The 27,897-nt window shown below is 36.0% G+C and overlaps 1 protein-coding gene across 6 annotated transcripts; it reads right to left on the bottom strand.

Annotated features, from left to right (window-relative positions):
• Nucleotides 1-210: 210 nt before the first annotated feature.
• LOC109113531 (GDP-L-fucose synthase-like) lies at nt 211-27,159 on the bottom strand. 6 transcript variants are annotated; one of them, XM_042747314.1, is made up of 11 exons: nt 7,445-10,597; nt 6,028-6,201; nt 4,855-5,003; nt 3,881-3,995; nt 3,664-3,792; nt 3,168-3,241; nt 1,666-1,799; nt 1,455-1,586; nt 1,287-1,366; nt 971-1,070; nt 211-869 (listed from the first exon to the last, which is right to left on the bottom strand). In XM_042747314.1, exons 3-11 carry the CDS (start codon nt 5,001-5,003, stop codon nt 814-816), a joined length of 969 nt encoding a protein of 322 aa, XP_042603248.1. In that variant the 5' UTR covers nt 6,028-6,201; nt 7,445-10,597; the 3' UTR covers nt 211-813. The 6 variants fall into 6 exon arrangements, 5 of the variants coding, with proteins under 5 accessions (XP_042603248.1, XP_042603244.1, XP_042603249.1 ...); XM_042747310.1 differs by lacking the exons at nt 6,028-6,201; nt 7,445-10,597 and adding an exon at nt 26,681-27,146; XM_042747315.1 differs by lacking the exon at nt 6,028-6,201 and having other exon boundaries at nt 7,445-7,510.
• Between the last annotated feature and the right edge of the window lie 738 nt (nt 27,160-27,897).

The following is a 27,897-nucleotide window of genomic DNA, read 5'->3' as shown; positions in this document are numbered from 1 at the left end:
ATTTATTTTGGAGCTTCCTGATTTTTCTCGATTTATATTTGTATATCACACTTATCTTCACGACTTTGTTTTGCGTAAACCACAATATAAACTTGCTAAATGCCGGAAATTAAAAAAAAAAAAAAAAAAAAAAAAAAAAAAATCGCATTATGTGGGAACCCTTAAAATATTCCCAAAATTATACATACAGAAAAAGCACATTAAACATCATTATTTTAAATACGAGTTTATTGTAAAAAGGTACAGTAGCTACATGTCATTAGAAAACAAACCCAGAAGATACCCTGATTGAAACACCATTAAAAACAGAAGAAAATGTACATCACCAGTCACAGTACAGAGCACAAATAAAATGTTTAAAGTCTCATTTTTAACCATTTACATGTCTGTGTGATGCTTTTAATATGCTTAAAGACAAACCATGTGCAAATTTAGCTTTCAGCTGAACATTTTCTCCTGAAAACTGAGGTGTAGTCTCAAAGATAGTCTCAAAAATGTTGTTTTTGATGCTGTTTCCTACATCACACACATATAAACAACCCCTTCAATGCTTTTGCAGTGTTGAGCCATGTAGCCAGTCATAGATATATCTGTAGATATCTTGAATCCAGTGGCCAATCAGAGGTGTTTAAGATGGAATTAGTGACTGCACATTGAGAAAAACATTAAAGTTGATCTTCAGTGGCAGCGTCCAGTGATTTTTCCTTCCTAAAAATTATCAAGGGTTGTTGGAAGTGTCTGATCAGTCATGGTTTGGTTTTCCAGCATTGAACAGTGTTCAAACTCTCCACAGCCAATCAGATGTGAAGATCTTTATTTACGGGCGGAGTCATAATTGGCCGCAAACCAATCACATGTCTCCTTGACGGCTGAAAATAAAGAAATGTTTAAATAAAAATTATTGTTTTGGGTCACTACTTGTTAGTACTATTGAAAACATGGCATAAATGCTGAATCTCTTGCTGATCACCTTGTTTGAACGGCGTGAACTTGAAGTCTGGCCGGTATTTGCGTAGTTTGGCGTTATTGGCGGTTTTCTTGATCTGACCGTCTGATTTACTAGTGTCATACTGAGAGCGCTTAGTTAAGGTTCGGCTGTAAGTCTGTGAACGAATGCTTTGAGGGTTAGTTCATTTGTGGATTACTTTTATATTGGTTTTTGAAGCTCAACAGCTTTTGAACAACCTGGAAATTCTACAAAATATCTCATCTTGTGCTGCACAGAAAAAAAGATTTTTATCAACTCTAAAAATATCTGCAGACACTGTTTGTGTGAGAAAGGATACGATAACTTCCCCTTCGAACCCGAATCCTTCAACCACAGCGTCCACAGCATCCTTTACAGTCAACTCATCCTCCTCCCCGACTAGACAAAGAAACGAAGAAACATGATCAACCAATGAGCTCTGATGAAACAGACCCAACACGTGTGACGTCAAACACAGCTGGAGTACCTGACAGAATGATGGGCTCCACCTCGTCGTACTCCCTCAGAACCCACAGAAACAGACGAGCCAGATCCAGAGAATAGATGAACTGCCGCAGAGCGCGACCCGAGCCCCAGACCTGCAGAGGTGTACCTTCCTCTACAACACAAACACACATCATTCACCCTGTGAACATGTGAGACGCTCTGAATGTGATTGTGAGTTAAACGAGTCTCACTCTTGGCCAGGTACGTCTTGTGGATCAACCCCGGCATCACGTGACCGTCCTCAATGTTGTAGTTGTCATGGGGTCCGAACATGTTGGTGGGGATGACGGCTGTGTATTTCAAACCGTACTGCTGAAATAACGCCCTAAAAGACAAACACACACAAGGCAAGGTAAACACACAAAATATTTATATTTCTAGTGTTTAAACATTTAAATAATTTATACTGTACAACCCTGGTGTAATAATTTTTAATGCATTTAATAAAAAAATTCAATGTTTTCTTTCTCTTTGCTTTTTATATCAATATGCTATGTTAAATTTTAAATCAAACTTATTTTAAATTTACAAAAGTAATCTAAAAGTAGTCAGATTACGTCATCTAATACAGGTAACCTGGATTATGTTACAATAACAATCACATAAACATCAAAAGTCCACAACTTGTAACTTATAACAAATTAACACTTGACAAAGCACAAAGGTTATTGTGAATGTTTAATGAATGTTTTATTTACGCATCAACAATGCACAGAATAGCTATTTAGCTTGCAAGCAAGTAAAACACCTGAAGTAGTTAATATCTAAAAATCATAATCATTTTCCAAATCCTGTTTGTGTCTCAAATCTGTTCAGTCTGGTTTGTCGGCATTTAGTGATTTAAATACTTCAGCAGGTGATGTATATGTACTGTATGCAAGTGCCCAAAACTTCCAGTTTGTTCACATATCTTTGTTTTGTCTTGCCAGAGGTGATTTAAATATTCATTGTTTGAAACAGATGGAAAATGACAAGCCTGTACCACAGTTCTATGGATGTTTTGCCCTCCAGGGAAGTTATCATGAACTATCAATATTGTTAAACAACAAACAAATAATAAACCTAATGCCACTTGTCTTATTGGTTGGTAGGGACGATGAGTAAAGACCTGTTGATCTGTTTTACAGAGTTAGCGCACTTGTATTGGATTGATCTCTCAGATTGACAGCTCTTGCATTTACCATTCGCCATACAATTGAAGTGCAGTTGTATCACTCGAACCTTGGCAAGTTGACTGCCGGTCACTGAGCAGGTAACCATTAATAAAGCTTACTGACCATTTAAATCATTATCATCCAACGTAATGCCAGTTAGGCTTTCCAAGTAGTGTAAATCAATAGTTACATAGTATAACGATAGTAAATATATCTCTCCCACACACTTGTCCCGTACCGTTAGCAAATCTTTCACACCTGCTGACCTGCAACAGAGCAGTAACCAGATGGTCACCCTAGTAACTGATGTTCAAGATCAAGACAAGACTATTTAAACAGGTCGCGTGAATGTATAACGTGAAACCTAGAAACCTGAATACCTAGTATCACGGTCTGGCACCAACAGCCCAGATGTCAAACCACGCCCATGCAGACAAAAGCATGATGACAGCAGTAATCCAGACATGTTCTCATGAGAATCACCCAAAACAAAACAGCTCATAATCACTGAACTTTGACACCAAGAGAGCAGAACTGACCTGTTGTGGATGTCAATCATGCGTTTGGCGTAGGCATAACCGTAATTAGACTCGTGCGGGGCACCGCTGTGCATCTGACACACAGAAAGGGAGAGACACAAGGGTTTTTTTTTTTACACAATTCATGCAAACAGGCTCATGAAACCAATCAGACATCCAGTTACTTCAATTTCTCTTATCATGCATTTTAAATAGCTATTAGGTCTTTTAGGGAGATCATTTGTTTAGGGATGATTGTATCTATCACTGTGATGGGATGGGACAGGACAAGTTTGTGAACAGCAAAATAGGAATTTTTGACATGTTAATGAGGGCGGTAATGTATTCTAAATGTATCTCAAAGTTTCTGACATTTTTACAGCTTGGTTTCAATTAAATTAAGGAAATTTGAGATGAATGAATGGATTTCGAATGATCACGGAACATGACTCATGTAAACACATACTGCATGGAACATCTGCCATTTAATGTGTGTGTGTGTGCGTGTGTGCTTTACCACGGTCTCATCTATAGGGTAGGTGGTTTTATCTGGAAAAACACACGTAGACAGGCAGGAAACGACCTTCACCACCCCGAACTCCTGAGACGTGTGCAGCACATTGTCATTGATGTGCACATTATTCCTCTGAAAACAAGAATCCCATACAATCAATATACAGTGCAATAATTTAACAGTGATATTTCCAACCTTGTTGCTTAATGTTAATAATTACCCAGAAGTCCAGGTTCTGTCTCATGTTTCTATAGAGTCCTCCCACCATGGCGGCTAAATGAATGACGTGTGTCGGACGATGTCTCTCGAAGGCTGCTCTCGTCTCTTCAGCGCTCCTGAAGCAGCACGTGTGAATATATTTACCATGCATGTGACAAATAAAAGCACTTAACTTGGAGCTTCGTCTTTGTCTGAATTCCAGCTTTGATGTGAAGTGTTTAAATACTACTAGCTAAGCAAGAACATTTATGAGTGAATATAAAACTATTTATATAAAGATGCTGGTTGTGTATATTGAAACAACATATTTTAACATTCATTGCAAAATATTCATATTTACACATATTTCAAATTCAGAGCATAGGGTGACTGTTATTCTCAGTGCTTCATGGCAGAGGGCGGAGCTCTTTGGCGTGATTCACTGATTAATGTAAAGTTCTCATTGAATGCTTGCATTATATATAAAGTGCATGTTATACAATATGTTATGGCATATTTTAAAGGGATAGTTCACCCAAAAATGAAAATTTGACGTTTATCTGCTTACCCCCAGGGCATCCAAGATGTAAGTGACTTTGTTTCTTCAGTAGAATACAAACGAAGATTTTTAACTCAAACCATTGCAGTCTATCAGTCTTATAATGGCAGTCAATGGCTCCAGTTCAGTTTCTTGTACAGACCGATCGTTTCGTGTCTTAAGACCTCAATGTATCGTCATGAACTGCAGGGTTTAATTTGGTTTTGTTTGCGTATGTTTTTTTACTCCCGAAACCGTGGAGCCCATTGACTGCCATTATAAGACTGACTGCAACAGTTTGAGTTAAAAATCTTTGTTTGTATTCTACTGAAGAAACAAAGTCACTTACATCTTTGATGCCCTGGGGGTAAGCAGATAAACATCACATTTTCATTTTTGGGTGAACTATCCCTTTAATGATTGTGTTATGTGTGTGACCTCTAATGAGTGTTTCTTACACAAGATTGGTCTCTTTGGATGACAGGAATATCCATGTTTCTCCTTCTCTCCCTCCGCCCTCCTCTTTCACCACCCGCTCTATCGCTCGCCCCACCAGCCCACTGCCACCGGTCACCAACACACGCATCGGCCCGACTGACCCGTCCATCTGACAGACAGAGAGAGAGAGAGATGGGGTTTGATGAAGACTTCAGGGGTTAAAATACACGTGAAAACAGGAGCTACAGTAATAATCAAATATTTGTCTAAACAGGGGCTCCTTTCTGACACAATGTATATGATCAATGCTGCCAAACTCCTCGAAATTCAACACCACAAAGTAAAAACTAACGCCGTAATATGTAAAAAGTTTACAAGCAATTATTTGGTGCATTGGTCTCAAACTCAGTTCCTGAAGGGCCACAGCTCTGTACAGTTTAGCGCCAACTCTAATCAAACACACCTGACCCAGCTAATCAAGCTCTTCAGGATCAATAGAAACTTCCAAGCAGGTGTGATTTGGAGCTAAACCCTGCAGACCTGTGGCCCTCCAGCAATTGAGTCTGAGACCACTGATTTAGTAAAATCAATGAGATAGTAAAAACAAATAAGCAAATTACAAGAAATGGTGGCATACAAACAAAATAAACAGGGCATTTTTCTAGTAGGTATACTAGTAAGTTAGTATTCAATACTAAACATTAATTAATAGAGGGGTGTATTTTAGGCTGCTGTCACTTTAAGACCCAATCACGGATCCAGTATTCAGATGCATACAATTGCTTAACTTAGCAGCTTATTAAAGCCAGAAGCTGCTGTGTACAGTAATTAATGTAACTCCTAAGATTGAGACTCGTCAGACCAGATGATCAGCAACAGCTCAGGTGTCTCTATACACATTTTAAACTTTTTATAAATGGCACAGAAATGTTCACGTAGGAAAACAACTGAGAGATGCGCAAGTAGACACAAAAACACTTTAGTCAGGTTTCACAGACAGGGTTTAGACTAAACCAGGATTAAGCCATGGATCAATTATGACATTTAATTAATTTCTAGAAAAAAACATTACTGGTGTGCATCTGATATATGTTAAGATCAGTCAGTGCAAGTTTCTTTCAGCTGAAACAGCTCGGACTTACATTTTAGTCTGGGACTAAGCCTTATTCACATAGCTGAATCTTATCTGTTACCTCTCGAAAAGTAGCCTCTTGTTTCAGGGGTTTGCTGCTGAAATATCCACTTCGTCCAGCGCTGCTGCTGCTGCTTCTTCTCTGTGTTCCTGAGTGTACCTCTGTTTTACTGACCGAGAAACCGCTTAAGAGGATGTGCAAATGGACTCAGACCGTTTTGCAAACCCGTTTGGCCTGTTTAGTGAAAAGAAAAGGACCGACTCAAATGATTAATTCATAATTGATGGCATGGCCGGTTCAGTCGACAGAAATGGAAAACTTTTATAGAGTTGAAACCTGCTTGGATTTATTGTAACTGTGAACACAGAAAGCATACTTGGCACAGTAGCCTAATACTGATTCAACAATGTCACAGGTGTATTTGCACACAAGCACTGAACGTGGCTCAGCAACCGGAATCTGTTTTAGGTTGCTATGCGCTTTTCACGATCATCAAGCACGCCATGCTCGTTCATCTATGTTTCATCATCACTATTACATATTAATAACATAGTCATTACCAGGATATAACAACATGCTCCCCGCGCGCTCTAGCGCCCCCTGGGGACACGCGCAACTCACTCTGAAACCCCAGTGAATTTCCGTTCAAAACAAAACCAAGGAAATGCCATATTTGTTTTGGAAACGTACCGTGAACGTGTAGTTGCACAGTACTGACAAAGATTATATTTTCATTATCGTACCATAGCACCATTTATCTAAATGTTTGTTTGATCTCAGTGGAAACAGCTGTTCTTCCTCTTCCTCTCACAATGAAAACAGACAGCTGAACCCGTAAAGCAAGTTTAACAGCTGACACACCCTGTAAGTCAACACGAGAACACATCACCGATGGGTATCAACTCATGCATTTAACAAAAAAAAAAAAAAAAACACTAGGCGGGATTTATACATTACATTCCTTATAATTATTTATTTGTATATCAATGAACGCACAAGTCGCGCACACTATAAAGGGAAACTACTTCACCCAAAAATTTACTATTAAATTTAAAATAAAATAAAAAAATTATTAGCTGGCCCTGGTGTTGTTATAATAATGCCATATGCCTTCTCTCTCTCTCTCTCTTTTTTTTTTTGCACCACAAAAAGGACAAACGCAAAATGATCGCAGAACGCGACACGTGCCGTCTGGAGCTACACGATAGGGTTTGGTGAAAAAGAAACCGAAATTTAGTGTATAATCTAAAGAAAATCCTGGTTTCGACGCTTTATGGAGACCCGACTTGCCCAGATAAACATGAGCACATGAAATACAACGCATAGAAATGCACCACAAAGAACGAACTTATTATAAACACTTAAAGCACAAGATAAAAGATTTTATGCAAACAACTGCAACTGGTAGGGTGTAAACGGAACAAACTTTCACAGCAGATGAATACTCGTGTTTAATGTTTGAAGAACAGTAAGTTACCTGCTCTCCGGTGTGTGGTCTCTGGCTCGCTGTCTGTTGCTTCCTGAGCAGATAGGAAAACTTTTCCTTCAGGAGTACAATGCTATCAGCTGACTGGTTTATGGATACACACACCTACATTTCAGCTATCTATTCATACATTTACATGCAGGGCAAACGGTAATATTTCACCTCGAAATTAGAACAAAAAAATATGTAGCCTACAGTAATTTAAAAGTTCAGTACAACAAATACTACCATTGTGCAATTTACAGTTTATTTTTCGTTTATTCTTCATTTTTGCTCTCTGGAAAGAGAATACATTTTGTGTTTTTTTCCTGCATGTTTTGTAAATCAGCAGTCTAACCTCACCCCTAAACACAACCCTCAAAGCAACTCATGCATTTTTTTCTTCCATTTTACATCATTAAGTATATGATTAATAACCTTGTTTTCCTTGTGTGGCCTAACAGAATGAGCTTTTAAATTTTCAATGACATAGAATCAGGAAGAATAGGTTACAAATCAAATGAAATCAGTAGCATTAACAAAATTCATCTTGGCACTACAGAAGTGGCTCAGAAGAACACAAAATAGCATTTAGATATATTTACAGATTGTTTAACAAGGTGTAGGAGGTGCAATTCAATTCATTATAACAATTTTATGAGATTAATGCTTTAAATTATTTAAATAATATCTTTGTCACTGAATCATTAATTCAACTGATTTGTTCAAACAGCTGATTCATTCAGGAATGTAGCAAGTACAGGCGACTGAATCATTGACTCATTCATTCATAAACACAGATTCATTCAACACAACACTGTTGTGTTTGCATGGAGATGCCCAGCTGTGACTTTTTGTTGAGGAAATAGAGCACAGTTTGGACAACAGTGTTTCTCAAATGCAAGTCACTAAACATTAACTTGTTAAATGTCAAGTTAACAAGTTTAAACTTAATCATTAAAAAAGCTGTAACTCATCTCAGTTAAATGCGATCTCACAAAATTTAATATTAACAAAGATTTATTCGTATCTAATGATCTATCACATCTTTTATGTTTAGATTTTGGCAAAATGATGGTTCGTTCTACCTAGATATTATATGTGCAGAACTCAGAGCGCTAAAATAAATGTAAATGGGGTTTAAAGCTTATTGCTTAAAAAAAAAAAAAAAAAAGTTTCTAATGACATTTTTGAACAGAACAGGGGAAATAACAAGGTGATCATTTCTTTTGCATGATGAGTTTTACATCACACACAACATTGTTCATCTAAAGGGGATGCTGGTTTTACAGAGGGGATGCTTTTGGTCTTTATTTTATTTATTTATTTTTTCAACAAGGGGGATGCATCCCCTGCAATTCGAGCCCTGGTCTTGACCATATAATACTGAGAGTTCAGGTTTCTGTGTGATTCGGGAAACCATACATATTCCAAAACTCCTTCATATAGAAAAGCATCGTTTCGAATACGAGCCTGTTATTAAACTATACAGTACCTACATATCATTAGAAAATAAACCAAGAACAAACCCTGACTGACAGATCAGTGAAACACAGAAAATGTACAGTACAGAGTTCAAATAAAATCAGGCATGTGATCATTCATCTAGGTCATCCATAAAATATATTTTATCATAATGATAATAAACGCAGCTCTCTCTACTTCAGTTGTCATTTTCAAAGCCAGTTCCAACACATATAAAATCATTCCAGAGTGGTCTTATTTTATTAAACCGCGCTTCTCAATGAATGAATACCAATAGCCTACTTTGGGTCCTGCCAGAGTTATTTTCATATAAACGCAACAGAATTTAAATGAGATCCAATGTATCCACAAGCACATTAGTGTGAATCACGTGATGCACTAATCTCACTTCTCTCTGGACTGCAGCGGTCTCTTCTCAAGCAGGCGGCTCTAAAGCTCTGGCTCAGACAAGAAGCTTTTCAGGACGCGCTCGAAACGCTATAGACTGGCGACACCTGCTGGTCAAACGGTGTAAATGCAAACGAAAACGCAGCCCAACCATGCACTTCACACACCTTTTACAAACTCACTGCAAAGTGTGCGTTGAGCAAATAATTAAATACCGGTAAATGTGAAAATTCTGTAAAATCTGTTTTATTGATTTGTGTGTTCTTAGGCAACGCTTGGTCAATTAGCTAGTTAAAGGCAGGGTTCAAAAACATTTTTTGTTATACGTCTTCAGTGGGTTACACTACGCTATTATGTTCTTATTGTAATACTCTACGCATTGTTATATGTGCTTTATACTGTAATGTCTTGTCACAGGTGAATGAGACATGAGGTGACCCTCCAGCAGTGCCGTCTCTCGTCGGGTCGCTGCTTAGCCTCTTGAAGGTGTGGCTGATTGTGAGACTGATTATGCAGGGAGGGTGGGATATTATGCTTTCTGAAATCACATACCCTGCCCTAAAATAACTATCATTCTCCTTTATTGCATTATACGCGCATAAAGTATAACAATTGATTAAATGAACCTACATCATAAAACTGACCCAAAGTCAACTATTAGAATCTCCTTCATTCATGAGATCATAATCTAGCAGCAAATTTTGTAATGTTTCGAAACCAAAAAAAAAACAAAACAGTATGACTGAAAACATTTGCTGAAACCACGTGACTTGGTGAGTTTGATTCAAGCCTCACGAAGCAGTGTTTTGCTGACAACAGATTTAAAGACTCTCGCTGCAAACATGCATCGCGTCGGACTACATATATTTATATATTTAAACCGCAGCTTTTGCGATTTGACAACTGCACTACTTTCTCGCAACCATGCATTGACCATAAAACTACCATAGAATAAAAATTGTACACATTTTCAAATACTCACCAACGTGGGTTTTTACTTTCTTTTGGCTAGTGTTAATCTTAAACCTTGGTTGAGATACTAAGGGTGTCCCGCACATAGCCGCTAGCTCGTGCGGTGCTGTCTGAAGCAGTTTGATGCATTATTAATGAATGCATTTGAAAACACAGCATTGTGCAGTTTTACTGCATCCCTGGAAAATGCACATATTTTAAGAAAAATGTTCCGTGAGTTTGTCTTTGTAAAAATGAGTTAAGTGTTGTCTGATTAGTCCCTTGTTCGGTTTCCAGCATTGAACGGCGTTCAGACTCTCCACAGCCAATGAGACGTGAAGAACTTCATTTACGGGCGGAGTCGTAATTGGCCACAAACCAATCACACGTCTCCTTGATGGCTGGAAAATAAAAGAGCAAAGCTTCTATAAAGATTCTTTTTTACTATTGGAAAAACATTCAGTAACTGCATGTGTGAGAAGATCACCAGCTCTGAACGGCGTGAACTTGAAGTCTGGCAGGTATTTGCGTAGTTTGGCGTTACTGGCGGTTTTCTTGAACTGACCGTCTGCTTTACTAGTGTCATACTGAGAGCGCTTCGTTAAGGTTCGGCTGTTTAGAGAGTTTATTCCCCCCAAAAAGGAAAATTCTATCATTCAAGGTCTCCTGTTATGATGCTTATTGAGTTTTTTTGGTTGTTTATGTGTAAAAAGGATACGATCACATCACCTTCAAAGCCCAAGGCTTCAACCACAGCATCCGCTGCAAACTTTATGGACAATTCATCCTCCTCTCCTACTAGAGATAAACAAATAAAGACAATGAGAAACAATCAAGCTATCTCAGATTCTCAGGAGCACACGTTTAAGTCACTGCACGTTTAAAGCCACGTTTTATTCAATATATGCATATGTATTGAAATGGGTTTATATCAATATATACAAAAATTCTACTGATATGACAATAATGTGTTTAAAGAAATTAAAGTCTTTGCTTACACACGTTTAAACGCTAGATAGGGTTTATTGTCTAAGCTAGGCTAAATACTAATAGTATCCAGAAAAAAGATTGCATGCATAATGCAGGACTTTTAATTATTAAAAAAGACTGGATTGCACCAGGACTTTTATTTTGAAGTGTTTATGCTTACTACTTCCAGCTATTCATTTAAAAAGATACAATCTACACAGTATTTTTTGGGAGTACCTGAACTTTATTTCAGACAACTTTTACTTTTACTCCACTACATTTCCTAATTAAAATGTATACTTTTACTCCGATTTATAAGTTTATTAAAAATCAATATTCAGGCATTCTAAACTGTAAACGGAAAAAAAGCTTCTGTATGCTTTTTATTAGTTTAATGTAGGCCTAGTTACCTTAATCTATATCACACAAAGAGAACCGTTTTTCTGCAGATGCATGAACACATTTAATAATCATTATACAAGTTCAGTAAAGCAGTAAGTGACTTACATTTTAGACATAATATTGCTTGTTTCTGAACGAATCGGTTGAATAAATGATTCAGTGATTCACTCATTAACACAGTCAAATGTTTTGTTTCTGAATGAATCAGCTTTTTGAACGAATCGGTAGAATAAATCATTCAGTGATTCACTCATTAACACGGTCAAATGCTTTGTTTCTAAAAGAATCAGCCATTTGAATGAATCGGTTGAATAAATGATTCAGTGATTCACTCATTAACAGTCAAATGTTTTGTTTCTGAATGAATCAGCCGTTTGAACGAATCGGTTGAATAAATGATTCAGTGATTCATTCATTAACACGGTCAAATGCTTTGTTTCTGAATGAATCAGCTTTTTGAACGAATCGGTTGAATAAATGATTCAGTGATTCACTCATTAACACGGTCAAATGTTTTGTTTCTGAATGAATCAGCCGTGATTGAACGAATCGGTTGAATAAATGATTCAGTGATTCACTCATTAACACGGTCAAATGTTTTGTTTCTGAATGAATCAGCCGTTTGAACGAATCGGTTGAATAAATGATTCAGTGATTCACTCATTAACACGGTCAAATGTTTTGTTTCTGAATGAATCAGCCGTTTGAACGAATCGGTTGAATAAATGATTCAGTGATTCACTCATTAACACAGTCAAATGCTTTGTTTCTGAATGAATCAGCTTTTTGAACGAATCGGTTGAATAAATGATTCAGTGATTCACTCATTAACACGGTCAAATGTTTTGTTTCTGAATGAATCAGCTTTTTGAACGAATCGGTTGAATAAATGATTCAGTGATTAAATCATTAACACGGTCAAATGCTTTGTTTCTGAATGAATCAGCTTTTTGAACGAATCGATTGAATAAATGATTCAGTGATTCACTCATTAACATGGTCAAATGCTTTGTTTCTGAATGAATCAGCCGTTTGAACGAATCGGTTGAATAAATGATTCAGTGATTCACTCATTAACACGGTCAAATGCTTTGTTTCTGAATGAATCAGCTTTTTGAACGAATCGGTTGAATAAATGATTCAGTGATTCACTCATTAACAGTCAAATGTTTTGTTTCTGAATGAATCAATCCGTTTGAACGAATTCGGTTGAATAAATGATTCAGTGATTCATTCATTAACGAATCACGGTCAAATTCAGTGCTTTGTTTTGTTTCTGAATGAATCAGCTTTTTGAACAAATCGGTTGAATAAATGATTCAGCGATTCACTCATTAACACGGTCAAATGCTTTGTTTCTGAATGAATCAGCTTTTTGAACAAATCGGTTGAATAAATGATTCAGTGATTCACTCATTAACACAGTCAAATGTTTTGTTTCTGAATGAATCAGCTTTTTGAACGAATCGGTTGAATAAATGATTCAGTGATTCACTCATTAACACGGTCAAATGTTTTGTTTCTGAATGAATCAGCCGTTTGAACGAATCGGTTGAATAAATGATTCAGTGATTCATTCATTAACACGGTCAAATGCTTTGTTTCTGAATGAATCAGCTTTTTGAACAAATCGGTTGAATAAATGATTCAGCGATTCACTCATTAACACGGTCAAATGCTTTGTTTCTGAATGAATCAGCTTTTTGAACAAATCGGTTGAATAAATGATTCAGTGATTCACTCATTAACACAGTCAAATGTTTTGTTTCTGAATGAATCAGCTTTTTGAACGAATCGGTTGAATAAATGATTCAGTGATTCACTCATTAACACAGTCAAATGTTTTGTTTCTGAATGAATCAGCCGTTTGAACGAATCGGTTGAATAAATGATTCAGTGATTCACTCATTAACACGGTCAAATGCTTTGTTTCTGAATGAATCAGCTTTTTGAACGAATCGGTTGAATAAATGATTCAGTGATTCACTCATTAACACGGTCAAATGTTTTGTTTCTGAATGAATCAGCTTTTTGAACGAATCGGTTGAATAAATGATTCAGTGATTCACTCATTAACACAGTCAAATGCTTTGTTTCTGAATGAATCAGCTTTTTGAACGAATCGATTGAATAAATGATTCAGTGATTCACTCATTAACACAGTCAAATGCTTTGTTTCTGAATGAATCAGCTTTTTGAACGAATCGGATGAATAAATGATTCAGTGATTCACTCATTAACACAGTCAAATGCTTTGTTTCTGAATGAATCAGCTTTTTGAACGAATCGGTTGAATAAATGATTCAGTGATTCACTCATTAACACAGTCAAATGCTTTGTTTCTGAATGAATCAGCTTTTTGAACGAATCGGATGAATAAATGATTCAGTGATTCACTCATTAACACAGTCAAATGCTTTGTTTCTGAATGAATCAGCTTTTTGAACGAATCGGTTGAATAAATGATTCACTCATTAATACAGTCAAATGCTTTGTTTCTGAATGAATCAGCCGTTAAATGATTCAGTGATTCAATCATTAATTGCTGGCGGTAAATCACACCTGCTGGCGGTTTTAATTTCACATTTCAACTATTATTTTTTCATGTTTTAAATTATTTCAAATGTATTCAACATTTTATGTTAAAAACAAAACATAAGGCCTTTTTATACATCTGTATCTGCAGTTTAAATGAATCCGTGTCCCCTCTGAGATACATAAACTGTGTAAATACATGCTATTATATAGAAATGTTTTCTTGTGCTGGAATGAAAGACACTAAGTACCGGATGAAGTGCTTCTTATTCTAACCCAAAAAATACAAAATGCAAGAAATATTTAAAACTGAACACAATCTTGCTACTCAAGCTGTGTATGAACATTTTACATATATATTTATTTACTTATTTGCATTTACTTGTACTTTCACTTTCAATACTTAAGTACGTTTAAGATTTAAAAATACTTTTCGTACTTAAGTACAATAAATATCACATACTTAAAGACTTTTACTCAAGTAATATTCTAAACGGTGACTTCATTTTCTGGTAAGATATCTGCACTTTTACTTGAGTATGACTTTCAGGTACTTTATACACCACTGCTTTCACACACGCGCACACACACACACACACACACATTTCCTGTTGGTCTTTTAGCACATCAAAATAACTCAAGCATACTGATGAAGCAATCAGACCATCTAAACAACACTCTTTTCTAAAGTAAAGCAAATAATACAGATAATAATACAATTTCCCTTACAGTTTACATCTCATAATTTAGGATTTTTTTCCTCAAAGTTCAGAATATGCATATTGCAATTGTTGTTTTTTTGTTTTTTTATGAAATAAAACAAAGGTATTTGTGACTTTTTAATAATTCTTTTTCATTGCAATTGCATTATATCTAAATTCATTTTGAGAATTTTCAAATGTCAGAATAGTGAGGTAAAGGCCACATATATATATATATATACTGTACACACACACACACACACACAGGTTTCACAGACAGGGTTTAGACTAAGTCAGGATTAGGCCATAGTTCAATAAGGACATTAAAATTATTTTTATAACCATGCCTTTGAAAAAAAAACATTACTGGTGTGCATCTTGAGACAAAACAAAGGCACTGATATATTTTAAGATCAGTTAGTGCAAGTTTCTTTCATTTGAAACAGCTCAGACTTACATTTTAGTCTGGGACTAGGCTTAAGCCTTATCTGTGAAACCGTGGGAAAAAGGTTTTTTCATTCCTTGGCAGAAACAAGCTTACATAATCACATTAGGCCATAACGATTCCTGTTTTCTGTTCCTAAATATAAGACCTTTAAAAATGATATTTAAGAGTCCGCTATGTCATTAAAGATATTTAAGACCTTTTATGACCTTAAATCAAACTGAATATTTAAGTACCTGACAGAATGATGGGCTCCACCTCGTCGTACTCCCTCAGAACCCACAGAAACAGACGAGCCAGATCCAGAGAATAGATGAACTGCCGCAGAGCGCGACCCGAGCCCCAGACCTGCAGAGGTGTACCTTCCTCTACAACACAAACACACATCATTCACCCTGTGAACATGTGAGACGCTCTGAATGTGATTGTGAGTTAAACGAGTCTCACTCTTGGCCAGGTACGTCTTGTGGATCAGTCCTGGCAGGACATGTCCGTCCTCAATGTTGTAGTGGTCATGGGGTCCGAATACATTTGTGGGGATGACGGCTGTGTATCGCCGACCGTACTGCTGAAATAACGCCCTAATACACACACACACACACACACACACACACACACACACACACACACACACACACAGAGACTGGTTTTTAAACTTAAGAAACATATAAACAAACATTTCCCCTATAATTAAATAACAACAAATATATAGTTTTCATGACAATTATACACAATCATCACAAAATCTCATTACTATAGTAAAATAAATTATCAATTAACTATGCACATTAAAAATAAAACATTATTTAAATTGCAAAATATTATTTATAGTGCTGTCAGATGATTAATCACGATTAACCGCATTAAAAATAAAAGTTTGAGTTAACGTGTGTGTACTGTTTATTATATATATGTATATATATATATACAGTACAGGTCAAAAGTTTGGAAACATTACTATTTTTAATGTTTCTGAAAGAAGTTTCTTCTGCTCATCAAGCCTGCATTTATTTGATCAAAAATACAGAAAAAAATGTAATATTGTGAAATATTATTACAATTTAAAATAATTGTTTTTAAATTTATTATACTTTAAATTATCATTTATTTCTGTGATGCAAAGCTGAATTTTTAGGATCATTATCACATGATCCTTTAGAAATCATTCTAATATGATGATTCATTATCAAAGTTGGAAACAGTTCTGCTGCTTAATATTTTTTCAGAACATGTGATACTTTTTTTGGATACTTTGATGAATAAAAAGTAAAAAAAAAAAAAAAAAGAAGCTATGTTTTTAAAATATAAATATTTTGTAATAACAATATACACTACTGGTCAGTAATTTGGGGTCAGTAATTTTTCTTTTTCTTTTTTTTTTTAAATAAAATCAATACTTTTTATTCAGCAAGGATGTGTTAAATTGATAAAAAGTGATAGTAAAGAAAATATATTATTAGAATATATATTATTAGAATTTTTTTTTATTTTGAATAAATGCAGTTCTTTTTAACCTTTTATTCATCAAATATATTAGACAGCAGAACTGTTTCCAACACTCATAATAAATCAGAATATTAGAATGATTTCTAAATGATCATGTGATAGACTGGATGTTACATGTGACACTGAAGGCTGGAGTAATGATGCTGAAAATTCAGCTTTGCATCACAGGAATAAATTATTATTTTTAAATATATTCAAATAGAAAACTATTATTTTAAGTTGTAATAATATTTCACAATATTACTGTTTTTTCTGTATTTTTGATCAAATAAATGCAGGCTTGATGAACAGAAGAAACTTCTTTCAAAAACATTAAAAATAGTAATGTTTCCAAACTTTTGACCTGTACTGTATATACACATAAACAGTATATATTTTGAAAATATTTATGTCTATGTATCTTATCTTATGTTATATATTATATATATATATATATATATATATATATATATATATATATATATATATATATATATATATATATATATATATATATATTAAATATATTTAATACATAAAACATGTTTTTCTTAAATATGCACATTTATGTGTTTGTATTTATATATATACATAAACATACACAGCACACACTCAAATAATGTAAACAAAAACTTTGATTTTTGATGCGATTAATCATTTGACAGCACTAATTATTTATCATTGTGTTTATTATGTTGCATTTGGTTTATTATGATTTAAATATAACAATTATTTCAGTATTTTTTCTGTATCAAGACAATGAGAACTGATTGGGGTCAGAATGTTCTTGATATTTACACACGCAGTAAAATCATACTGCAACTTACTACAACTAACTCCCAATTTTACAATATGAATTATTGTTTTCTACCCTTTTACAATGCCAGCATTTGAAACCAGGAGAACTGTAGAGTCTGTCCATCCATCATAAGAGCAATACTACTGTTCAATAAAACAAGTCCTTTCTGGATGCAAAAAAATAAAAACATAAAAATATGACTGCATTTTATGAGCATCATTACCTGAGATGGGGGTTATATGTAAGGACTCGTGTTTATGAATCAGTGACTAAACAATCAACTTCACACTGTTCCTGCAAGTAGTGTAAAAACCTGTTCTCTACATTGGGATTATTTTATATACCCCTTCCCTGTTCAAATCCGAGGCTAAATTCAGAGAAAACTAACATTTATATCTATATTATCACCATTTTGGATGAAAAAAAAAACATTATTATTAAGTGCAATTAAAAGTGCATCTCAGGAAATTATTTAAAAAATGCATTTCATAACACCTTTAATGAAATTCGCCATTGAGAACAATAAGATTCATATAAATAAGTACTGCGCTCATTAAAATATGAACTGAAAATGTGTTTAAATCTCATTATTAGCTGATGATAAAAATTTGACCTCTTTTGAAATGTGATCCAGACATGCTTTAACAGGATACACCCGAAAAAAGCTCATGACCTATGAACTCTGACCTGTTCTGGACGTCAATCATGCGTTTGGCGTACGCATAACCGAAATTAGTCTCGTGAGGAGGACCGTTGTGGATCTGAAACAGAGTGAGGAGGATACACGGCTCATCGTCTCTCTCAAATCATAAAACAACTGAAACTGATGATCTTGATCAAATTAACAGATTGTGTTTTGAATGTTACAGTATCTTTTCACAAGAGAATGAATCGTTAAAAGAATGCGACAAACAAACCATCCCAATATCTGCTTATTAATGTGTGTGCGTGTGTGTGTGTGTGTGTGTGTGTGTGTGTGTGTGTGTGTGTGTGTGTGTGTGTGTGTGTGTATCTACCATGCTTTCATCTATAGGGTAGGTGGTTTTATCTGGGAAGATACACGTGGAAAGGCAAGAAACGACCTTCACAACGTCGAAGTCGTGAGCTGCCTGCAGCACGTTGTCATTAATAAACACATTATTTCTCTGAAAACAAACAAATATGATTAATGCACGGTTTAACTACTCAACACTAACATACGTCCAACATTTTTAAATTTCAATAGTTTTTTTTTTTTTTTAAGTTAATAATTACCCAGAAGTCCAGGTTCTGTCTCATGTTTCTGAAGAGTCCTCCCACCATGGCGGCTAAATGAATGACGTGCGTCGGACGATGTCTCTCGAAGACTGCTCTCGTCTCTTCAGCGCTCCTGAAGCAGCACAGACACAAACAGACAACAGGAAATAAAGTGAAAGATTTCTGTAATCCTAAGAAACAGATATTCAGTCAAGTGTGTGTTCATGTGTGTATTTACAAGACTGTAATGGAAATATGTGTCGTTGTGATTATATAAAGTGGCGGATTTTTCTATTTTGTCAATACAGCAATATCTTAATAATAATCATATCTATGCTACTGTATAAGATGAAGAAACAGTGAAAGATAACACGCAGATCAGGTGAAATGCCGTATGTATATATATCTATTAGGGCTGGGTTTTGACACAAATTTCACGCTTTTGATTCGATCACCAATTCGATTCAATATCGATTATTCTGGATATATATCAGGTACAGTTTCAAGGAAAAAACCTCTCAACTAATGCTGTAAAATATACACGAGAGTCATTTGGTATTATAATATTGAAGGTTAAAGCCTACAACTGCTAAAATTACACTTAATTAAGTTTTAAAATAATAAAGTTACAATTACATAATATTTCTACTTCAATTCTGTTTTTTTTATATATAAACATTTAAATGGTGGCTGTCGTAAAAAAATTATGGATTTATTCAAACACAAATTAAACATGAGAACAGTAATACTTAATATTATTACATTATGTTATATATATAGTATATAAAATCTGCAGTACATATATACATACAAGAAATAAATTCTTGAAATATTCAGAAAATATTCAGTTTTCAGAAAAAGAGTGGGGAAAACAGTGCGACACGTAACGTAGCCTATATATGCTGAGTTTCAGTTCATTATTTTGACACGCTCAATTTGTTCACAGTAGTGTTGTTTTTGGCGGCCTGTTTTAATTTTAGTCTTAGTCTAGTCTTTGTGTGAAGCTGTCATTTTAGTTTTTATTAGTTTTAGTCACGTTCATACTCTTTTTAGTCTAGTCTAGTTTTAGTCGACGAAAACTGATGACATTTAGTCTAGTTTTAGTCAATGAAAATGTTATTTTAGTCTCTTTTTAGTGATGCAGTTCTATCTAACCCAGTCAATATGGTACAAGTAACTAGAAGTATAGACGAAACCAAAATTTTCATTTAGCCAAACCCATTTCAAACAAGGTTATCTTATTATGTTATTGTTACCTTATAGACTCAAGAATACATCCATTCCAGACACGGAAGAAACTCTGATTTGAATTTACAACATTTATTTTACCAACCAAGCATGTTAGAAGTACACACACATACATTTAAATAAAATAAATGATAATAATAATAATAATAATAATAATAATATTAATAATGTGCTAATTTTTCTCCCAAAGACGAACCCCGGCTGGCCGGCCATCGGTCCCTTTCTCTGTGTCAAGGCTGATTTAGGGTGCTTTTACACCTGCCTCATTTAGTTCGGTTGAATCGTACCAGAGTTCGTTTCCCCCTTTGGTGCGGTTCGTTAGGGCAGGTGTGAAAGCAGCAATCGCACTCGGGTGCGCACCAAAGGCGGACCAAACAAGCGTACCGAGACCTGCTTGAAGAGGTGGTCTCGGTACGCTTTCAAACGAACTCTAGAGCGGTTCGTTTGTGGTGAGAACGTGATCCGACCTCGAACAGACCCAACTGCAAAAAGTACTGATCATTTTTGGACTAAACCAGCTGCCGTAGTCAGCTGCGCTGTGCATTATGAGATGAGGAAGTGTTTGTTGACAGTTTGCACTTTAGCATGTCAGCTCGTGGATTAATGCACGCCTCCGCTTGAAGTTACGAGCGATGTCCGCTCGCCGTTTGCAACGTTGTTAGAACGTTGTTTTCAAGCCGCATCCGCGCTTCATTATAGAAATGTATTGTTTGCATATTGTCGTGTATACAAACAATGTAATAGATTATGGCCCGGGCAAAACCAGCCCGCGCAGTCGTCTCTCCATAGTTGTGTTGTCTCCGTGTTGTTTGCTGGCTTTTCCTCTTATGTTGGAATTTTCCCGCACGTAAATTCTGACCAATCGAAAAGCAGTTTAGGAAATACGTCATGGCCAATGAGTGATGTGGATGTTGTCATGTGACTGCATTTTGGTTCATTTCAACTGGTTCGGACCAAAGCAATCAGTGTGGTGTGAAAATGAACCAAAAAAGCTGAAAAATGCTACAATGTATAATTGTTTGCCCTTGGTTCGGACCAAATGAACCGAACTAGAGATGTGAAAGCACCCTTATACTCAACGCGTCCGCAAGTTCACTTGGGTGAGCGCGGAAAATATGACGTCTTCGCGGTGTTGCTGGAAGTTCGCTTTGAGTGCACGCAAACTACTCGTGTGGCGGAGTGCACGGCATTTTTTTTACTTTCTGCATAGCTCCGCATCCGAACATGCACGAGTTCAGGGCGATTCTAGCCGAACATGCACGTCTGTGTCGGCGTTTGTGTGAAACAGAAGCAGTTTAATGTGAAGTTCAAACTCCATCAGGTGCTTTTTGTTTGCATAGTTTGTCCAAGGCTACTTATTTGAAGTATGTTTTATTTTTATTGTATAAAATAGAATTAGAATTCATTTAGATATTAATTATACACTATGTGCTTAAAGTTGTCTTGTGTTTGCGTAATACAGCCAATAGTTTAAAGGTGCCATGTGTAAAAATTGAGGTAAAAATATCCAAAAAATGACCTACACGCATCAAAAGAATGAGAAGAAATAAGGGCGATGATGTCATTAAAAAAATGTCAAGTTATAGTGCTGCAGAGATATCAACCTTAATTAGCATTAGCATTACTAGCCACGGCCCGACAGGTGTCGTAATACCAGTTTCGGCCATGGGAGGCGGTATGCGGGCAACATAACCACCAGCCAACCTGCAATACACGATTAACTCGCACGGCTTGTGGGCGTACTTGAACCTGATGTCAAGCAACCGCGCTCGGAATCACAAATCAAATCCGATAAGAAAAGGAGCCGAAACAGAGTAAACATCGGCACTGCTTTCCATCGCTGGAGACAACTGATGGACTTGAAAGAAATGAGCTTCGACTCCGAACTTGCAACATTTCTTTTTTGATTGGTAAGTAAGATGCTGTTAGTATTTCGCTAGAAGTTTGTTTTATATGTTTGCGTATTTTTTTCGGGAAGTTATAACATAGAAATGTATCGAAGGCTGTTCGATAAACGTGCTAATGTTAGCGATGGCTAACCGTAGCTGCGTTTGATAGTTAGCTAGCTATAACTTACCCACAGATCCGATCCGGTTTTCACCTGTTATCTACCAAAGCCCATCTCTACCAAGCTGATGCTAAAATGTAACATTACCTAAGAAGCTTGAAATGTCTTCGATGATAATGAACCCGAGAGAGAGAGAGAGCGCCCCGGCCGCGCGCGCACTCACTCACTATATTCAGAGCTGTCAAGTTTTTGAAAGCGTGTGAAAAGTCAATTGCGTGTGTCTCATGGTGAATGCTTGAGAGTTGGCAGCTCTGGTTACGTTGGTTGGCGCTAGCTTGGTCAACATCAGCTGTCTGATGTTGACCAATGATGTTGACAGAATGCTGTCTGTCAAATTAATTTAATTCAAATAATGTGTATATACAATTAAAAATGTAATATGAACAAAACGAATATGAACATATTCACTGGTAAAGGTGAAGGGGAGTAGCTTGAAGATGTCATGTTTCAAAATCACTTGACATCACCCAACATTACTCTGGAGGCAAAACGTCCTCTTAGGCTTCGGCTATGGCTCTAGGGTTGTTGTGAAGGTAGAGGCGGAGCATAGAGACTATGCCGTTTCTCGTTTGTTACTCTAGAGTAGACCAATTCACTTTATTGAGGCATACTGCCCCCATCTGGTATGGAATGTGGAGTATGACTTGATTTTTTTGCCAGACATTACACATGGCTCCTTTAAGACTGTTTTAAGTTTGTACATAAAGAAATTATTAACTCATCAACTCATTCATCATAAGACTTGTACTGGCAAATGACTTCTCACCAGTGATTCCCGACGGTTTTAGAGGACAATTACTCCTCGTCGCTCCCCTGTCGTTTCAAAGAATAGTACAACGGTGAACATGACAAGTATAAAAGCCTCGTCTGTTTGGGAAGGAGCGCTCGCAGTCAGCGGAGGCTTGCGGAGCCAGGCGAAAGTATAAATCCCGCTTAACTTTGTTTGTTGTCATCTTCTAAATAATACCAGAGAATGTCTAATATGGTGAGAAGTTTCACTCTCACTACACGTCCGGCTTTTGAACTGGTTGCAGTTCCACTCTGATTCCATATGAGGGCGCTCACAGGACGAGTGCAGAATGAATGGAAGTCAATGGCGGTATACCCCCCCTCAAAATCCACTTTTCTCAGGATATAATTTTTTTGTCTAGTAATTTGAATGTTGTATTCGAAAGGAGATGCAAAGAAACTACACATTGCTGGGTGTTAGATTTTTTAGAGTCACTTATTTGCTTTAAAAAGTCTTTTAAAATGTCCATGACGTCATACGTTATCCGTTCATTAGCAGAATGCTAGCGTGTTATGGGCAACAACAACTCAACCTGTAAGAAATCGAAAAGACATAAGTACTCGTTCATTCAACTTTCGACCTATAACCCATGTTGAACTTGCAAAACCTACAATCAGATCTGAGATTTCTCAACCGCAATCGGGTAAAAGGGACAAATTTAGCCGTCTAGCCCCATAGACTTCCATTCATTTTGCACTCATGGCGATCGCCCCCAGTGGAACTCTGGTGGAACTGCAACCAAAATTCAGTACAATAGGACTTAATAGGGAGTGGGAAGGCTCTCCGTAGACGGGCTCTGATAATATCGCGAGTGGGACTTGAGGAAGTGACGTCGGTCGCATCTGCGCAGTGAGACACAGGAAACAAAAATACTGCAAAATAATAATATTAACGACTAAACGAGACGAAATAACGTTAAAACATGAAGAGACATTTTAGCATAGTTTTTATTTTGTAAACCACATTTAGTCTCGTTTTTATTCGTCAACGATATTGCATTATACATTTAATTATAGTCATCGTCACATGACCAGCATTTACGCTGCGTCTCCTCTCGTTTTCGTCACATGATAAAGGTTCGTTGACGACGATATTTAGTCATAATTTTCATTGACGAAAGCAACACTAGTTCACAGAAAGGAAACTCAAATGGCAGAAAGCGACATCCTATTTGTTTTCTTTATTTTAAGAAAGCACAATGTTGTTGTTTTTTTCAGCAGACCTTTATACAGTGATGCATTATTAATAACACAATGCGTTTAAAGTTGATTTGATAGCAATACTCTTGTCCTTGCAGTGAGTAGAAGATTATAAACCTGGAAAGGTTTTAATTTGTTCTGATTCACTCTCAGTTTTAAAGAGTCTAAGGTCTTTTAAATCCAGTCATTAAGATATTCTTTTTAGTATTTTCCAGCATGATGGAGCACCATGTCACAAAGCAAGAGTGATAAAGAGGATTACATTGAAATTTTGGATCCCTGGCCAGGAAACTCCCCGGATCTCAATCCCATAGACAACCTGTGGTCACTCCTCAAAAGGCGAGTGGATGAGCAGAAGCCATCCATCCATGTTAGATATACATCCTGGGTTGCTAAAGTCCCAAATATGTGATAATGATCGCCTTTTAAGGGTTAAAGGCGACAAAACTACAGTGAACTCCACTTCTAATAAACAGGAGTTATCATTCTTGGTGTCAACAGGTCACTATTGTAAATACTTACATAACATGCACTTATAAAATGTAAAGTACATGCTTTATATTATGTGATTGATAGTTTAATGATTGTGTTGTATAACTGTGTGACGTCTGATGAGTGTTTGGCCAGGAGCTCTTACATAAGATTGGCATCTTTGGATGACAGGAATATCCATTCTTCTTCTTCTCTCTCTCCGCTCTCCTCTTTCACCACCCGCTCTATCGCTCGCCCCACCAGCCCACTGCCGCCGGTCACCAACACACGCATCGGACCGACTGACCCGTTCATCTGATAGACAGAGAGAGAGAGAGAAGGTGTGATGAGCAGTGTTGGGGGTAACGCGAGTTATGCAATCAGATTACTTTTTTAAAATAACTAGTAATGCATTACTTTTTTTTTATGCATTGAGTTTAATATCTGACTTTTTTCAAATAAGTAACTCCAGTTACTTTGTTTCCCATGTATTGACTGACAGCTCTTGTGTTGCCATGGTGACAGAGATCAGGAGTGAGTGCAGAGGCATTGTGTGCGCTGTGTGAACATGATCTTAGACTAAATGTCATTTCCTGAAAACGAATTATACACAGTCAAATGCAAACTTAGAATATTATACAATCCTGCGATACTTAGCTAAATGTTAAATAAGATAAATATCATTTATGTCTTTAATCAATACATAAATTATATTCAATAAAATTAATTGCAACTTTTTAATCGCACAATTCAACCTTTTTTTCTTAGAATTGCATGATATGAATACATGCAATTCTGACATGACAATTGCGAGTTATAAAGTCAGAATTGCAAGATATAAACTCGCAATTGCTAGTTATGATTAATAAATAATCTTTTTTTTCTCGGAATTGCGAGTTTATATCTCGCAACTCTAACTTTATAACTCGCAATTCTGAGAAAAAAAGTCAGAACTGCGAGTTTATATAATTAATAAATAATTTTTTTTTTTTAATTCTAAGAATTGCGAAATATAAACTCGCAATTCTTACTTTATAACTTGCAATTCTGAGAAATAAAGTTAGAATTGTGAAATAAAAAGTCCCTTGAATAAAAAGTTTATTTTTTTATTTAGTGGCAGCTTCCATACTTTCACAAATTTTAAACAAGTGCTTATATATATATATATATATAAATACGTAATTACTTACTATATATATATATATATATAAATAAAAATATAAAAGCAAGCAAGCCCTGCCAAGATTTAAAAAGTTATTCAAAAGTAATGTAACTCATCTCTTTCCATAAAAAGTGACGTAATTACTTACTTTTTAGGGAGTAATGCAATATTGTAGTGCACAGAAGTAACTTTCCACCGCACTGCTGATGATCATTTCAGGGGTTAACATATGTGCGTTTGTAAATCTATCTATGCAACCATTCATCCATCTACACACCCTTACAGTGATGAGGATACCATATTCACATCACACACTAATAATGCAGTGTCCTAAAAAACATGCCATTAACACAGTTCTCAGTGAGATGTTTAATGGCAACAAAGCAGCTGTTCTTTGTTACTGTACTCCTTTTTAAAACAGCGTCATGGTATTGTCATCTGATAAGCCAGATTTCCATTTATGTTCCATAGCAGCACAACAGTAAATTTCCAGGGGTATATATGATTTCCGTTCCTCCCTGCAGCTCACAATGCACCGCATACATCTGCATGTGTCCGAGGCATATCGAGTTCAACACGACACACCCTTTATTTCAATATGACAACACACCAGTTTGAGGTGTCAGCTCGTGCAGTGGAGCATGACCCCAAAATACTTACACAAACAGATCCTGCGTTTACACACACCGACGCGCTTGGGAATCATTTCTCATTCTCATCAATGCGTGATAACGCCATAAAACATGAATAATAATAATAATAATCATTATAATAATAATAATAATAATAAAAAATCACAGCACATACTTAATATTCAATGAATGAACTTTATAAACTCTTCTGAAACTCAAACTGTGATTAACTGTTGCATAAGTGCATGAACTGAGTTCAAAGCTGATGAAATCAATGATTTACCTGCTCTCCAGTGTCACCGCAGTTAAAGTCCGTTTCTTGTAAACTCGGTTCACTCGGTGGCCATATTTTCATCGCCTCCGTTCCGCTGTTTTGCTCGTGCACAATCAACTCCTATCGGCTTGAATAGGTTAATACCTAAATGCCAAGAACTGTCTGCAAAGCTCATTTAGATAACATATTTCTAATCAGCAATAAACCCGATGTGTGCTGTCCCGTAGGTTGTTTCCTGCGCTCAAATAGCGGTATAGGCGTAAGTTTCCGGTTGGACCGGTGAGCGCGCACGCGCACCGCGAATTCTCAAAACTCTGTCTGTTTCTATGGAAACCGGAGCTTTTTAAATGTAGATGCACTTAACCAGATCGTGATTGGCTCTTATGCCACATTGCAGTTCGTCCCATTCACAGAAGCGCGTGTAAACCGTGCAGAGATGTTATTATGTAACGAGGTCACATCCTCCGCAGCTGAAAAAGACAGAGTGTAACGGTCACCGTGGATCACGTGTGCGTCATAAACCAATCACAGCACAGCTTTGCTGTCACTGAAACCTATTAAAGTTTAACGACCGTCAATCATCATCATAATACTCATATATGATTTTATATTCCCTATTCCCATAACTGTAACTGATCATGTTTAATTACAGTTGTGCACCGTTTGTATTTGTTTTACACAAAGTATAACAGAAATATTCTAAAACATGATTATTATATTATTGTTACATATGTGTGTATTACTAAATAAATACATCTAAATACATCTTATAAAATAATTTATTAATATTGTACAGATTCCGTTTTCTGAAATGATACTGAACGTTAAAATGCAATACAGTATTAATAATTAAAATAAATATTTATTTAATTTATAATACTTTTTTTTGTATTCCTCAGGTACAAAAAGTGATCAAAATCTGCTAAGAGATGAAGTAATAAAGTAATTAGTAATTATTAATTTTCAGAAATTCAGTGTGCATGATTAATCTATTTCAGAGTTAAAGTATGAGACTTACTTATTGTTTGTAATAATGTTCTATTGTGACCTGCTGTATAATAATGCAGCATAACCTAAATTAAATGAATAAATAAATGAAAACACACAAAAATCATAAAAAACAAATATAAACCAATTGTAATCATATGTATTAGGTTCATGTTTAATCTGTGTTAGCTATGTTTGCATTCCTGACAATTAAAATTTGTATATATTTTTTAAATAAA

This window comes from Cyprinus carpio, chromosome B20, assembly GCF_018340385.1.
Source record: "Cyprinus carpio isolate SPL01 chromosome B20, ASM1834038v1, whole genome shotgun sequence".
NCBI lineage: Eukaryota > Metazoa > Chordata > Actinopteri > Cypriniformes > Cyprinidae > Cyprinus > Cyprinus carpio.
The sequence above is the reverse complement of the archived record's forward strand: the minus strand, read 5'-3'. Positions and strand labels throughout refer to the sequence as shown.